General features: G+C 39.0%; 1 protein-coding gene across 2 annotated transcripts in view; it reads right to left on the reverse strand.

The window, feature by feature from the left end:
- Window positions 1-17,583, reverse strand: part of Polr3g (RNA polymerase III subunit G) — a 37,758-nt gene that overhangs the window by 6,089 nt on the left and 14,086 nt on the right. For both annotated transcript variants that reach the window (XM_055604037.1, XM_055604036.1), the window contains exons 4-7: window positions 12,324-12,383; window positions 10,640-10,690; window positions 6,836-6,918; window positions 2,584-2,724 (exon numbers count right to left, since the gene is read on the reverse strand). In XM_055604037.1, the coding sequence (XP_055460012.1) occupies window positions 2,584-2,724; window positions 6,836-6,918; window positions 10,640-10,690; window positions 12,324-12,383 (335 nt within the window). The remainder of the gene's footprint in view (window positions 1-2,583; window positions 2,725-6,835; window positions 6,919-10,639; window positions 10,691-12,323; window positions 12,384-17,583) is intronic.

Consider the following 17,583-nt stretch of genomic DNA (forward strand, 5'->3'; position numbering starts at 1 on the left):
ACAGACTAAATACATTAAATACCAAACCCTGAAGAATGATGATACTCAAAAGAATAGAAAGAAGAGAACTATAGATGCCAGAAAAAAAAAAAAAAGGTGCAAGAAACAGAAGAAAAATGAGAAGGATTTTATCTTAAAAATGAAGGGAAGCAACCAAACTTTTCAGTACCTTGGTAGCTGTGACACTGCTTGGCACGCAGTACATGCCTATAAGTGACTTAAGCTGTTTATGTAAAGGAAATAATATTTACCAATAGAATTATTTTACATTTTGTAAAGGTGTTAAATGGTACAGAAAGGCCATGTCAAGTAAAATGCATCAGTGGTAAACTTGGTGATGAGGTGAGCAATGTGGAGGTGGAAACACGCTTTTAAAGAGCTAAGTAAGCAAACAACAGCTAGAGAAGCTTTCCCACAGGCAGGACAGGTGGGTGGAGGATGGAGGCAACACGCTTCATGAAGACAGCAGAGCATGTTTTCATTTGTCAACACAGGAAACAAATGCACAAAGACATGTTGAAACCATGTTAAGGGAAATGACCTGGGTATTGTTTCAAAAGGAGTTGGGCAACTACTTCCACATGGGGTAAAATAAGTGACCCCACTGACTAAAAGGGGAATGGATGACACTGAATATGATGGCAGAGAACAGGGAATGGTTTTACTTTCTTTATGAAGTTGCTAGCACTGGCTAAGAGTGAAGGAAAAAATAGCAGAAAAGGAAAATGAAGAGGAAGGATCATCAGAAAAACCTTCTGTAGAAAGTCAGTTTAACAGGAGGATCAGAAAAGATGTTAGCCAGCAAGGTGGGGCAAGTGTTTTTAAGTGGTAGCAATATCTGTGATTCCTCACAAATGGTCTGATGGGAAGAAGGGATAAAGATCAGAGAAGATAAAAGGATGTTCCAGTTTGCAGTATATCTGGGAAAAAAAAAAAAAAAGGTGAACGGTGAGGCAGGGGCTAACTTAAAGAAAGAAATTAAGGGAATCCAGAAGGCAAAACCAAGGCTCAAAAGAACTGGAGCAAGTCCCATCAGCCTACAAAAGGAATAAAAGAGGGACCTGAAAACAAAGCTTGGGACAGATGAGAGGCGTTTAAGACTTGATTGGCAAGGCTGCAGAGATAGCTCAGTAACAAAAAGCATCTGCTGCTTGTATAGAGGCCCCTGCTTTGGTTCCAGTACGCACATTGAAGTAGCTCACAACCTCCCATAACTCCAGTACCAGGGGACCCGACACCCTCCTCTGGACTCAGTGGGCACCCACACACATGGTGCACATACATATATATGAGCAAACACGCAGACACATAAAATAAAAATAAATCTTTAGAAAAAACCTGAGGGGGCTAGAGAGATGGCTCAGCAGTTAAGAGCACTGACTGCTCTTCCAGAGGACCTGGATTCAATTCCCAGCACAAACATGTCAGCTCACAACTATCTGTAACTCCAAGACCTGACACTCTCACATATGGAGCGAAAACACCAATGCACAGAAAACAAAAATAAATAATTTATTTTTAAAAAGAAAAAAACCTCATTCACTAAGTTATATGAAAGAATGAATAATATACTTGGGAAAATTCTGACAAGGGAGGGTAGCAGAGAAATTGCATTGAAAACAGAAAGTTTCTATTTCATGGGATATCTCAGTGTTGTTCAAGAAAGAGATCAGTGGAAACAGACTCCAGAATTGTGTCTAAGTAGAACATGGGACTCTAATAACTGATAAATGATGATTTACTCAATAAGGAAAGCAAATCATTTAACAGGTGAGTTGTTGGCAAGTTGGCTAGACATTTGTAAACAGACAAAAATATACCCATACTAACAATATTCACTTCAAAAGAATGCAAATCTTAATATAGAATATTTAAAGCATATAAATATTTCAGAGCTGAAAATTTTCGGATGAATAAAAGAGCAAGTCTTAGAAGCTGACCTTGAGCAAGGACAAAGGGCCCAGAATGGGAAGGAAATACCTTACCCTCCATTTACCTTATGGAGTATTTGCAGTCCTCAGGAGGCTATGAGCACCTCAGTCGCCCTCCTCAAATACCTTGACGGAGTCAAAAAACAAACTCCAAACAAGTCCTGACAGCCAGACACCCAAGGGCAGTTTAGTGGCGCTCTGCTCCTGTCCATGTGAACTTGGGAGTTTGAGATGCGATGGCCCTGCAGGGATGGCGTCTAGACCTTTGTGCCCGAGCCCTTTAGAACCTCGACTGCCGTCTTCGACTTTTATGACGCTGTATATGAACTGCACCCCTCTCATCAATGTCCATAACTCCTTGCCTGCAAAAGCTGCCAATCTACTAACTTTAATCTCCTCGATTAAACTTGGCACTTTATTATTTCAACTAAGCAACTCATGCCAGCGATGAGAATATATTTCTGGTTCTTTAAACTGGGATTTTGTTTTTGTAACAAAGTCTTGCCAAGCAGCCCCAGCTCCTCAAACTCCTGCCCCACTTTCTTTAGTGATAGGATTATGAGCACTCAAGAGTCTCATTTGAGTCTTGTTGGCATAAATAATCATTAAGGTTATGGAGTAGCTCTCTTATCTTCCTCAAACAGACTTTTACCTCCTCTTGCTCCTCTTCATCATACTCCTCCTGCTCTGCATCATCGTCATCTTCATCATCATCTTTATTTTTCTCTTTGCTCCCTTCTTTGTCTTCATTTTCTTCATCGGATTTCTCACCATCACCTCTCTTTTCCAATTCCTGACAAAGTGAGATTCATTAATGCACATGGAAACTATTAGTGTTTGATCTACACACAGTCCACAAAAAGAGAGTTATGGAAAATCTAACCTAATAAGTTAGGTTAATCCTAACTTAGTGCACTCGCCAACCTCCCACCTCAGAAACTGATATACTGCCCATTCTTCAATTCTATTGCTTCACTGCACCTTAGCTACTCTGGGGATAGAATTCTAATCCACAATGTTTGCTTTTCATGATTCCTATCCTACCTCCTTCTAAAATGTTTGAAATGATTTACTTTAGGTCCTTCCTGTCCCCTTTGGCTTTCATTACTTCCCATTCCCAGGAATTTTTGCTTCCTGAAACATCTGGAAGGTTGTGAAAAGGAGATTAAAATGTCCCTGAACACACCAGCTGCTACGAGCAATTCCAAACCTCAAGAGGAGAAACTGAATTGGAAAAGCTTTGACTGCTGCACGGTTGTTGTTGTCTACGTCAAAACCACTGTGCTACCCTCTCCCCTCAGGTTTGACTTTACAAATGCCTCATTACCACCAGTTATTTTTTCAACTGAAAAAGTGGCCTAATTTTACTCCAGTTCTACCTGCTTGCTCAGTTGGATGAACATCACTTTACATAAGAGACAGAACCTCACAGGTTTTCTGTGAGGTGGGCACAGCGATCATTTTGCATATTCATAATGAAGGCTTCACATGAGCTAATTCTTCATTGTTATTAACACAGTAATTAGAGGAGTAACTAGAGAATTAATGTGTGGACATGCTCCATCAGTCTTTAAGGCTTTGTCACTTATTCATTAGAAGACGACATATTTTACATCCAGAATAACTATGACTTAGCTCTAAATATTTACTTTAAAAATTCTTTTAATTCCAATTTGAAATAAAGAAAATCAAAGGTAGCTAGACATGTTGGTGCAAGCATTTAATCCCAGCATTTGGGAAGGCCTAGGCAGGAGAATCTCTGAGAGTTTAAGGCCAACTTGGTCTACAAAGAGAGTCCAGGACATCCAGGGCTACAGAGAAACCCTGATAGAAATCCACTCCCCCCATCCCCAAAAAAGAAAGAGAAAACTACATTAAACAAACCCAATTTAAATAAATTAATTTAGAATGTTTAGGTGTATGTAGAATGCGTGAGTATATATTAATATGTTCATGTGTTTGAACACGCCTGTGGCGGTTAGAAACTGATATTGGATATCTTCCTCAAACACTCTCCATTTAATTTATTCCATCAGGTTCTTGCTGGCTTCAACAGCCTGATGCTTGCCTTTGGGACCCGTTCTCTCTGTCTGCCAGGTGCCGGGATTTCAGGCTTCTGCAAGCCTACCTGGCTTTTGTGTGCATGCTGGGCTTGGAGTTTCAGTCATTATGCTTACACAGTAAATGGTTTCTCTGAACCATCTCTCAAGCTCATAACACTCAGTTTTTAAATAAAATTGCTTTGGTAGTTATTACAATATCATACGTACAATTTCCCAACTGGCAATATTCTTGGAAAAGCTCAAGTAACCAAAAATTTCACAAGCCTTTTGAAACATCTGAGAAGCACACACACATACATTAATATTAATATGTCTTTTTTGCTTTAACTAGATCATAAGTAAAAGGCCTATAACTAAGTTCAATTATAATGAAAGTCAAATGCTATATTTATTTTACCCTGTGAAAAGTATACTATTATCATTTGAAAGGCCACTATTATTTCATAATTAGAAACAGTATTGTTTAAAATACAACTGTATTTTTAAAAGTACAGCATTAATTCAATATGTAGGGACTAGAGATGTTGCCAAATCAAATAGGTTCAAGCAAACAGCCTCATCTTTACCACATAGATTCAAGTTAAACACATAAGGTATTAAACCAAAATAGAAGAGGTATGCGACTTCTCTTATAATCCCAAAGACACACTGTGTGTTATTACCCCATTCTTCTCAACAAGCTGATGGATTGGGCTCTTCTACACAGCAGCCTCCATTTTCTCATTTATAAGAGATCTGGCGGCTGAAGCTTATGCTACGGGTTTAGGGAGAGAAGGACTGATATAACACAAACCTCGTGAAAAGAGTTAAGATGCAGACAGAGAACAGGTCTTTGAGCTTAGACACTAGACACACAAGGAGCCTCCCTCGGGTACTACAGAAATATGGTGTGCATGTCACTGCTGCCATGGGCCTGCTCTGAACTTGATCTAATGCTGCTACCTCCACCCAGAGATGCAGTCATAATAAAACGTGAAGAAGGCAACCAAAACAAGCACAATGCTCTGTTAAAACAGTAAACACATGACGATCTCTGTTTCGAATGTTCTGAAGAAGTGGTAAATGTAAGCACCAAAGAAACACAGTTTGTCCTAAGGACACATCACACCCAAAGTGAAGGGTAAGCAACAGAGCGCTGTGCACGCATTGCAGAGACTGTGTCCAAGCTTTATGAGCAGGCAGGACCAGATAAACTCCATCTGCCATTCCACTCAGTTAAGCCAGCCTCTGCTATTCCTTCACCGATTTTCCAGATTCTGTATTTTAGACATATTACCATCCAGTTCGAGCACTGCTCAAAAAAGGAAACAGTAAAATTGGGAGCATTCCATCAAGTCAACGTGCTAACGTGGCCAGCAAGTATTTTAAACCTTTGGCTCTCTTCTACAAGTAAGGACTAACACGACCTTTGCTGCATGTTCTTTTTTTTTAAGAACTTATTTATTAGTCATACGCTAGTCCGCTTGCATGTCTGCCTGCATGCCAGAAGAGGGCACCAGATCTCACTATGGATAGTTATGAGCTACCATGTGGTTACTGGGAATTGAACTCAGGACATTTGGAAGAACAGTCAGTGCTCTTAACCCCTGAGCCATCTCTCTAGCCCCAGCTACATGTTCTTAAGGACCCAGTGTATATACAGAGCTCATCAAACTGCCTGTATAAGTTCTCAGTAAGTGCTACCATAATTATCATCATCAGTGCAAACTTGATGATGGGAGTGCACGGTATAATGCCATGGAGACCAATGTGGCAATCATCAACCGTTCTATACAACACATAAAATGATTGGCCCAACAGGTCTACTTCTAAAAACTACTCATGTGAAATTAGACAGCTATTATAAATTCACAGCAAAACACTAGAAGAAATAATGTTCTCCCGTAGCATTTTAATGAAGTTATTAAATAGCTACAGTTCATTCTGACAGTGCTGCCAATAAAAGAATGAGGGAGCTCTATACACATATGCAACTATGCTGATGACATTTTTTAGATAATAACGTGAAAACGCAGAAGTGTGACATATGATCTTTACCATTAAAAGGGGAACTCAGCCTGGACACCTGGCTCAGGTGTTAAGAGCCCTGTTGCTCTTGCCAAGGGCCCATGTTTCAAACTCCAGTCCGAAAGGATATGACCCCTGCTTCTGACCTCCACGAACACCAGGTACATGTGGTACACATATATACATGCAGGTAGACACTCATGCACATAAAAAAAATAAAATAATGTTTAAATATTTAAAAAATTACGGGGGGAGTTCTGTATTTTTCTGAATAAAATATTCCCGAAAGAATATGCATGAAATGAGAACTTTGGAGTCTACAACAAAGAAAATAAATGGTATGGACAGGGATGAGAGAACACAGTTTTAAGGTACTAACATAAATTTTGTTTGTTTTGATTAATGATAGATAAATAAATTACATAAAGCACTAACTTTCCCTCAATAGAGTTCTATTTATACTGCAAAACCCTGGGGCAGGCAGGTGGTAAAAGAACAAACACACCAACAAAGAGAAAGCAAAGGCTTTCTAAAGAATTCCATTTAATTATGCCAGTGATTCATGCTTCTTTCCCCTCGCCTATACCCCAATCCAATCCAAGTCAGGAGTAAAGGATACAGGAAAAAAACAAATGGAAACCTGAGGCTGTGTGTGGTGCTTACAAAAAAGAGTGAAGGAGAGATGGTACAGCCAGGGCCCACATGTGCTGAATCTTTCCTCCACAGCGCCCTGCTGCCAAGTTCACATTATTAAAAAGCGAAGATGGAGAGCTAAGGAAGAAGCAGTATGGCCTTTTGTGTTTTTTCAGTCCCTGTTTATAACTCTAAGCTTACCTCAATCTTTTTCAACACATCCGCAGAATTAGCGAGTGAAGCACCTTTGTCTACGGCTTTGGCCATTTTGGATTTTGGATCCACTGAAAAGAAAGTGCCATCTATTACCAGATTTTCCACAGGAACAATGTGGCACCTCCTATGCTCTCTGGTGCAGACAACGTATGTCATACCTGGCAGCTAGCTCCTCCCACAAAACACCACACTGCACCAAGCTCTAAGCAAATGATAGCACTTCACAGGATATTATGAAGTCTACAACCAGGTATATTTTAACAAAGTATTGAAACTTTAGTCCCACAATTAATATCAATAAAGACAAATCTTCTACAATGTTACTGAAACACTAGAATAACAAGAAAAAGCCCTGCGAGGGTTTCTCAGTCACTTATCAATGAAGTCCATTTTAACACTTTACATTTTAATTTTAGCAGGTGTGATGTAAAAAGAAGTGCAGGGTAAAGCAGCACTGGCTAATGGCAAAGGGATAGGAAAAACACCTCACTCGGTGTTAGCAAGAACTGTCTTGTGAAATGAAATGTTTCAATGGGCTTTAGGATGCACAATCTGTTTTACTCTAAGCAAAACATTTCATTTTCAGGTTATTCTAAAACAGCAGGGGATAGAGGAGTATTTTCTGTGAAGATTCAGCAATTACTAAGGAATTCTTATAAGCCATAAAAGTTTCCCATAAGGAAGAATGATTACAGTTCTTTGCCAAAATTGAGCTAAACACCCCCCCAAAATTTCTAGGAATCAGAAATGGGGCTCAGAAAGATTTACTTGTGTCCATGACGAACAGTGAACACAGAGAAATGGTGCTTGGACCACAGTGGATGACCCATAACTAGCGGACTTAAAATCTACCAGGTCAAACCAAATGAGGAGTCACTGATGTCAGGGCTCTTGAATACAGTTAGGAGTAAGGGTAAGAAAGAACCTAATATTAAACGATGTATAACTCATAACTTTTATCGCCTCACCCCCCCCCCCAAGAAGGCAAGGACTGTTTAATAAGAACCCAAAGCATAGTATCATATATGAACAGGAGCTCAGTTAAGTACTACAACACTGATGCCAACAACTGTTAGCTAAATATGCAATTTATTCACACCATAATGTCTTTTCTTTAAGGACTTTTTATAAAGCATGTATTCAGTTTCATAATACACACAACAATTAGGTGAATACTACAAAAACTGAGTAGCTAAAATACACGCAAAAATTATTAATTTCATTTTTAAAATATTTTATTTTTTAATATGGGTATGGGTGTCAGATTGGAGGTGGAGTACAGACACTTGTCACGTGATGAGGGTGCTAGGTTCTGAACTCTGATGGAGCAGGAAGCACTCTTACCCAACGAGCCTTCTCTCCAGGCCCAGTTAATAATTTCCTTACTGAAAAGGTAAGTCCTAAACACCACTCATCTTTCCTTCTTTTAGTTTCAATAAAAGTAGAGATTTTATTGTAAGTTTTGTTCTTCATTTAGTCCACAATCTTGAGTTTTTAACTTAGACTAGGCATGTAACATAGTGAAGGGTGCTGTGTAGGCTTTTAGGCACCATGACCTGAAGCACAAAGTTCTTTTCCAATGTTTAAATAGAAGTGTTAGTTTAGCCTTCACTAGCTGCATATTAGGCATACAATGTTATGTAGCATTAACTCAATGATGTACAGTTTTATACTTTCATCATTGCGTGATCTTTTTAATAGTATAGTAGGTTCAATGTCCTTTGTGGTCTGAAAGTGCCTGCATCTTCCATTTAACCCAAAGCATGGGAAAGAAAGTATTGTATGATACTTTCAATAATTAATTCATGTACACACATTCACATTCGGGGGGAAGTATCAACTCAGCAATATTACAGAAAGACTATTTTTATCCTAAAATGTTGACATGAAAAATTTCCATAGTTAACAATTTTTTTCACATGTGCAAATACTTGAACATACTTCAGTATCTGTCAGAAGCCAGTTCTTCAACAAACCCCTTGCTGCCCTTGATTCCTCTGTTACTGACTACCTTCATTAGATCAAGAAGCCATCACAAAAGTGGGGATGAAACACGAAACTACACTGCGTGCAATTAAAAATATTAGCGCAGACTGGTAAAGAAAATGTAGTTGTTGATTTGTTTTTCAATAAATGGAAACCCTTGCTGACAGGAGCTGTAGCAGTTTAATGTATGAGGCTCCAATGATAAGCAGAGTGGGTACTTTCTCAGCTTGCTAGTCTGCTTCAAATGTTGGTCCATTAGGACATGATCAGTACTTCTTACACATGTATGCCTTATCATGAAAATAATGTTCTTAGCTATTGCAGTTCCTCAGATCTTTGCTCAGACCTCCTAAAAGGACTTATGTTTTTGTCTCATGTCTTGTTTTGTGTATGAGTATGTGTGCCCACGGGTGTTCACTTGAAGGCCAGTAGACACTGGGTGTCTTTCTCATCTTATTTTTGAAGATCCTGGAGATCATCAATCGGCCTGACTGGCTGCCCAGCACGCCTTCAGGGACCTCCAGGGGCTGTGCAGGTGCACGTAGCCGTGCCGCCGTTCTCCGTGGCTGATAGAGATCTGAGCAGAGGTGATCACGCTTGTGCAGTAAGTACTTCGCTGGCCAAGGCATCCTAGGCCCTTTCATGTTCCTCCACCCAACTGTAAAAGGCAAGAACAGTCCCACCTATCCTGGGTCTGTTCTTTGCGGCAGTGTCTGGCAATAGCAGATACTCAACGACTTATTATTTAATTATTAAAAACAAACATAATATACACTTTGGTATGTTTTTATCTAACAGAAAATCTCTTCAATTTTTCCTAGTACAGATGTCTTTCCTTTTAATATTAGTTTATTAATTCTTTGTGAATTTCACAACTGTATAAAATGTATTTTGTTCCTACTTATCCTCCCTCCTTCCATTAACTCCTCCTAAATCCATTCACATCCTCCTTCTTTAATAACCCACTGAGTCAACTTTGTCATTCCAACAGTGGCCACACCCTTAAAAACTGACTCTCCTCCCCCAAAGCCAGCAACTGCTAATAGCGCCTCAATTTTAAAATGTTTCATGTAATAATGTGGAATACTGCCAGTAAGACCATAAAAATCTGCCTATATACAAATGAGAGAGTTCTTTGCTAGTCTAGCTGATTTTCACCTCCTGTTCAAAGGAAGCCCATAGGTTGCTCAGTTTCCAAGTGGGTTTCCTAATAAGAGGGACAGGGGCTGTCTCTGACATGAACTCAGTGGCTGGCTCTTTGATCACCTCCCCCTGAGGTGTACAGCCTTGCCAGGCCACAGAGAAAGCAGCCAGCCCTGATGAGACCTGATAAGCTAGGGTCAGATAGAAGGGGACTAGAGAAGAGGGAGAGTGGGTGGGACTGGGAGAAGATGAGGGAGGGGGCTGCAGTAGGGATACAAAGTGAATAAATTGTAATTTTTATTTAAATGTAAACATATAAATAAAATAAAATAAATGAGATTAATTCACACTCGGAAGGCAGAGGCAGGCGGATCTATGTGAGTTCAAGGACAATGTGATCAACAAAGCAAGTTCAGGTCAGCCAGGGCTACACAGAGAAACCCTATCTCAATAGACTAAAAAAAAAAAAAAAAGTTCAAGAAAATAGAAAGTCCAAAGTCAATAACAACCAAGTGCAAGTAAAACGATCAAAATACAAATATACTTTAGGAAAAAGAATTTACAGTACTGAACATAACTTCAGGTTGGCTTCTCCATTAACAGAGTTTAAGCAATAACCTTTTCCAACAACCTGGACTACAGTCCTGTTAGTCAGTGTACCTTTTTTGCATTTTTTCCTTGGCATCATCTCTCTTGGAAGTCTTCTCCAGTCTATGTGCACAAAAGAAAGAACAGAAAGGTCTTAGTTTCCTCAGTGGCTCTGGACCTATCTACTTAACACAGTGACAGCTGCTTGTTCACACAAAAGCAGAAACATTTCTTAGTATCTGACTGTACTGAATTAGCTTGGAACGTAACAAAACAAACACAAATAGAATGCACAGTGACACAGTTTCTCCTGTAGAGAAAAGGCGCTCATTAAACCACTTTGAAATGTTGAGATAAAGTGTCTTGGATAGAAATCTTATGGAAATTCCTTGTGGATGTTGAGGTCATGATCATAACTATTTATTATTATTATTATTATTATTTGGCTATGTTTTATTTTGTAAGTTGTCTGTTTATATATATTATGTAACAATTTTTTCAAAAGTTAAGGTATGTAATCAAACCCAGTATGTATGACATAAAATAATTAAGTTATTTTATTTTTTCAATTAAAAATACTAGTAGTTGTGAACATGTAAATTCTCTTCAGTAAGTGTTTTTTAAGTTACAATAACTAAACAGTTACTTTACTTATTGACTGTCTTTTAATTTTGTAAAGCATGCTAGGAATTGAACTTGGGGCCTTATATATGCTAGCCAAATGTACAATCCTCAGCCTAGTTTTTAATTTTTAGTAATAGAGGAAAATATAAAATCAAAGCTATGTAAATACAGATTGAAAGGGGCTAGAGAGATGGCTCAGTAGGAAGAGCATTTCCTGTTCTTCCACAGGACCTGAGTTCAGATTCCTGCACTCATGCTTTGTGAGTCACAGCCACCTGTAACTCCAGCTCAGGGAGATCAGAGGGCCTTTCTTGGTCTCTTCAGGCATCTACACATGTTTGTTATGTACTTAAACGTGTGTGTGCACACGTGTGCACACAACACGAATATATAAAAATGTTGAAATATTAAAAAAAAATTAAAGATACTGGCTGTTAATAAAGAAATGTCAGTGTATTTTTACAACATAGTTAACTTTCATCATTTTGCCTGCAGTGACAAATTTTTATTCGAAGGGACTCTGGCAGGTTATTTCATCTCTATGGCAACTGTTTTCTGTTTCTAACATAAGCTGGTTGAATGGTGTTTCCTGTAGAGCCTTCTGCAGCCTGTTGCCATGCAATGGAATACTGGATGCTTTAACAAGTCTCTCAGGATGTTTCTTTTGAAACAGTATGCTAAAATAGTAGCAGCTAAAACTTGTCTGTGTCTCCTTGAGTAACAGAGAGACTCAGTAGCTTGAAGTATGCTTAAAGTGATTTTTATTACTAATTAATTACAGGAGGGAGAAAAAAGGCCCATTTTCCTACAGCTAAAAACAAAGAAAACACCTAAGCATCTACTAGATTTTTGTAGTATGTCATAGGGAAGGTGGTCTTTAAAGGGCTGGAGCGACAGCCCAGTGTTTAATAGTGCCTGCTTCCCATCCACCACAGCAAGGAGCAGGGCACCACACAAGGTTAGGGCACCCCTAACCCCTGTGATGCCAGCCCCAGGGCAGCTGACTCCTTCTGGCCTCCATGGGCACTGCACAAACTTGGCACCACACACAAACACATAGGCACACACACATACAAACACATACATGAACAAAACTAAGGTGAATTGCTTTTAATTGTCTCTTTTATAGTACCTGGAACCCATTCTTCTTTGTATACCTTCATATATCTTCTACTATACCTTTCAATATCATCTAGAGTGGAAAAAAAAAAAAAACACTCATTAGAAACACAAAAACTTAAGTGATTCTTTAAAATAACTTGCTTCACCAGATAATATCTTTTATTTTCACATATGTCCTACATTTGTATATAACATATGTAACTGAACCAATGCTGATGAGTAACATGGGTACAAAGTAAAGAGTTCAATTAGAGTAACATGGGTACAAACACAGCCAGAGCAATAGTGGGCTGAGCAGAGACAGGAGAAGACAAGCTGACTAGCCTGTGAGATCACAAAAAAGCTTGGAGTCAGATTAGGAAGCCACTTGGCACACAAAGGTGGAGAGATCTATTCAGCGCTTTCTATTTTATTCTTGCAATACTAACCTCCAGCCACCAGTATTTAATGTCAGCCAATACGTCATCGGGATGGAGGCCCAATGGCTCACCTTTAGCATTTCATAAATCAGTTTGTGAAGTTCCCAAAGAAGCAACTTTTCATAGCCCACTTCGAAGAAGGACAGGGGTAGGAGAGACTGAGTGCAGTGAGAGTTTCCATGTTTGGGGGATAATGTGAGTCTGCCTTAAGCCTTCCACAAAGTACTAAAAGCTCTACACAGACCATCGGAATTTGCCAGGATCAGCAGAGTCAGGGCCATGTCTCACCTCTAATTAATCTGCCAGCCTTGCCAGACAATCCCAGTAATACCCCTAACATAATACAGAAATACAGGCGACATAAGTTGATAAAGAGAGCCATAACACAGACACTTGAAAGCACAGCTCATTGTAGACTGTGGCTCAGATAGCAACAACCTGACTCATAATGACATACTGCTATGCCCATAGTTCAGTGCCTCACTGAACTCACATCAGAGGTTCTTCTGGAAGTTAAATGAGAATGAGCACAGAGACCCACAACTGGACAACGTGCAGGGCGACCATGAGAGCAAGAGCTAGGCAGACAGACAGGTGACAGACATGAATGAGCACATGCATGCACTCATGCACGTGCACAGATGCACACTCTTTGGAGCACCGTCTGGTGTGGGGTGTCTCCATCAAACTCCTCCCCAAAAGGCTGAGAGGCAATGGATGATCCAAGCAATGTCCACCAGCACAAGACTGCTGCACCTTTGAACTCAAAGACACCGTGGCAGCACATGCAAGGCCTACACAGGTTCAAGACAGATGGGTCCCAGTGCTAAGAGGGGGAAGTGGACATGGAGTCCTAGCCCTAACCAAGAAAACATCTGTAACTGCTACCCATTGCAAGGTGAAAATCAGTTTTCTCCAAGAAGTGTCACTAGGTACATCAAGCACACTCCAGGGCAGGGTCATGCTCAGAAGTAAATGTACTCAGTGGTCCTTTTGTGAAAGTAAGGTTTTGTTTTAAACTTTATCTCACTTGTCTTTCACCCATTTGGTATGCGCTTTTGCTTTTGGAAATTTGTTTCTTTGTGGAAATTTGTTTCTTGCCTTTTTGTGTTTGTTTGGCCTAGTTTTGTTTCTTGTTTTTTGTTTTGTTTTGTTTTTTTGTTTGTTATTTTAAAAGGAAAGGGAACGTAAATATAAATTTGGGAAGGTAGAGAGGTGGGGAAGATCTGGGAGGGGTTGGGGAAGAAAAAACATAATGAAAATATATTGAAGGGAAAAAAATTAAAGTGGTTTAGCAGTTTAGCTGTAAGAAAAGGGAAGAGGAGGGTGAAGCAGGCGGACCTCTGTGAGCTGCACGGAGTTGGGGGCTATCGTGTAAGATCAGGTATCCAAAAAAAAAAAAAAAAAAAAAAGATACGAAAAAGCAATAACCAAAGATCCAGGGCTACTATAACAAATGCACACTTAAGGGGGCTGTGAAAGGGTGAGAAAACCAAACAGTAGAACAAATTAGAAGAAATATGAACAAGTTTCACTAAGAAGTTTAGAAAAGCAATCAGAATATACACTTCATGTTCTATTTGTTTTGAAGACAACCTTAAGCACAACATCTTCTGAATGTGGGTGGCTGCAACGGCCGCCACCCACAAACTACAGCACGCATGTTGCATCTAATGACTTCAGATTTCAAATATACATCTTAATGATTTGTTTTGTTTTCTTTTTCCCTTAGACACGGTTTCTCTGTGTGACAGTCCTGGCTGTCCTGGAACTCTGTTTGTAGACCAGGCTGGCCTTGAACTCACAGAGATCTGACTGCCTCTGCCTCCCAGGTGCTGGGATTAAAGGTGTGTGCCACCTCACTCATCCATTTTAATGAGTTTTAATGAATTGCTTGTGATTGTTTTCCATGTTTATGCTATCTAAATCAGTGGTTCTCAACCCGTGGCAAACTTCTATTTCTGAAAATACGTATATTATAATTCATCACAGCAGAAAAATTACAGATATGAAATAGCAACAAAAATAATTTCCTGGTTGGGGTCACCACCACATGAGGAACTGAACTGCATTAAAAGGTTGCAGTATTAGGAAGATTGAGAACCACTGATGACTCCAGATGGATTTCTGATAGGATTCTGCCTTATCATCACCTGCATTTCTAACTCTTAGGCTTTCATCATTAAAATTGAACATAACAAACAAAAACAAAAAAACAAAAAACAAAGAAAACTTTGGTGTGGCTGGAGCAGCTCAGAGATATGGCACTTGTCTAGCAGACACAGACCCAGACTTTGTTCATCTGTAAAACCTGAAATAAGCACATAAATAAATTAGATCAAAAAGCTGGGTGGAATACACTTTTGTTGAATAAAAGAGATGGCTCTATCTTTTCTCCTTTACTGAAAATGATAATCATAAGGAATCCAACAATTTTTAAAATTCTACATAACCTCCTTCTGTTTGAATGGTGTCTCTGTCTTTAGTTTTGGCATCAGTGTTTTTCCATTTACAAACCATAAATGATAAATTTTGGTGCAAAAATATCAAAAAGAAAAAAATATGGTCATCTATATTTTAGCAAACAAGATACCAAATTATTATAAATTCTCTGATGATAGCTTTCTCAAAGATTTACTGCATAAGGACAGCATATTTTCTCTTTAAGTCTTAAGGAATTAAACTTGTATATTCACTTATTCTTACATCTGAGACATCTACCTTAGGTCTTGTCATCTAGGGATTCAGTCTACAATTTTGCTTGTACCCTTTGCCCACCATCAGTGTGCAGAGAGCTCCCACCCGTCTGTGCACTCGACTTCTGACTCGCCTAATTATTATACGACACGCTCCTATGCAACTTTTCTTTCTGACATTATTAGAAAAAAAAAATTTTACAAATTTTGAATTCTCAATTCAATGGAAGTTAAAAATAAGATAAAATAACTATAAAGATGAAGGTTTCTGAAAACTTCTTTCATAGTTTCTTAAAAACCTATTTAAGTTGGGCATGGTACTACATGTCCTTAATATCAGGAAGGAGCAGGTACAAGGAAGGAGCTCTGTGAGTTTGAGGGCACGTTGATCAACACAGAAAGTTCCAGGCCAGTCAGAAACACATAGTGAAGCCCTATTTCCAAAACAAAACAAACAAAAAACAACAACAAAGCACACAAAAATAATCCCTGGTGTAATACTTTGGTCACCATCAAAGGAAAACGAGAAGATGCACAGTATGTCACATGACTCCTGCTTCTGTCCACCATCCGGTGTCACACTCTCAGCTCTCCAAGTCAGCACCATTGCGCTGGTACACAGGGTTAGATACTGTCTGGGGGCTCACGCATCTCTGCGGATGTCTTGGAACATATTACCCATGACCAGCGAGGAGACTGCAGTCCTGTGTGTGCTCCTATACATACGAAGGCACGCATTTTATTTAAAACTGTATTTTGGACCACAGGGCTTTTAAAAAACACACCACTTCAGGAAAGAGGAGAAGAGAAGATATGAAGAGGTTTTACTTCTATCAGCTTAGAAAATCCTATATAGAATTTTCTTACAGAATTAAGAAAGTAAATACATGTCTTTTTATATTGCATAGCTATCAAGGATAAAGTACTCCTTTGATCCTGAGTCAAACCATTAACTCCCACAGACTAATAATCTGTCCTTAATGACTGTGGTGGTTTGAATGAAAACCACAGGCTCATATGTTTGAGCGCTTGGTTCTTGGTTAGTGGAGCACTTTGAAAAGGATTAGGTGTTGGAGGAGGTTTGTCACTGGGGCAGGCTTTGAGGTTTCAAAAGCTCACCCCTGGACCAGTCTATTTCTTTCTGCCTGCAATTTATAGATCAGAGGTGAGGACTCAGCTACTTTTCTGGTGCCATGTCTGGTGCCATACTGGTCATGACCTAACTCTCTGTAAACAAGCCCTCCATTACATGCTTTCTTGTGAAAGCTGCCTTGGCTATGGTGTCTCCTCACAGCAATATAACAGTCACTAAAACAATGACTCTACCTATAAGGCTCATATAACTGCTTCAATGATCTGACACACTTTTCAGTTAAGACATGCACTTGAAAAAACACATTCCATTGGCTAAACATGTCTCCTATCCAAAGAAAAGTCTAATTTTAATAGGGTTGACATATACCATGCCTTGTTAATTTTTAAAATAAAAATGAGTATTTATTAGTTTATGTAAAAATATATATGAAATTTATTTTTTAAATCCAGGCAAAAGCATACAGCAAAATCAAGAAAGTAAAAATAAAACCTCTCTGTTGTTGAGGTAAAATTTGTCAAGCCATTGTATAAACAAACTCAAGTAGATGTCATCAAGATTAAATTTGCCCAACATGCTTCTTACATGTAACATGATCATCTATACGCTTCCTTTTTCACTTAGCCAATATCTCTTACAAAGAAAAATAAACATTTAATACTAACGGCATGAGCTAATGCTATAAGGAATTTCTCATGTTTTAACGATGTCTTAAGAACTCAAAGATGACAATGATCTCTCTAACAATCAATACATCGTTTCTGAGCTAAGAACTGTTCACCAGAGGGCTTGTGTTCTCTAAAACCACATCCCACTTCTAGTCTGAAAGGCCCGAGCTTCCTCAGGACAGAATTCTCCCTCTCTGCCATAGCAGCAGGAATAAACACATAATTATATCATCAAAGCATAAACAATAAAACAAAAGATCAAGGTTTTTAATTTTTTAGCCTAAATTGTCAACAATCAGAAACCACAGCATTGCACAGTTAAGCAAAAAAGAAAGAAAGAGAGAAAGAAAGAAAGAAAGAAAGAAAGAAAGAAAGAAAGAAAGAAAGAAAGAAA

Source organism: Psammomys obesus, unplaced genomic scaffold (genome assembly GCF_907164565.1).
Source record: "Psammomys obesus unplaced genomic scaffold, mPsaObe1.curated_primary_1811, whole genome shotgun sequence".
Classification (NCBI taxonomy): Eukaryota; Metazoa; Chordata; class Mammalia; order Rodentia; family Muridae; genus Psammomys; species Psammomys obesus.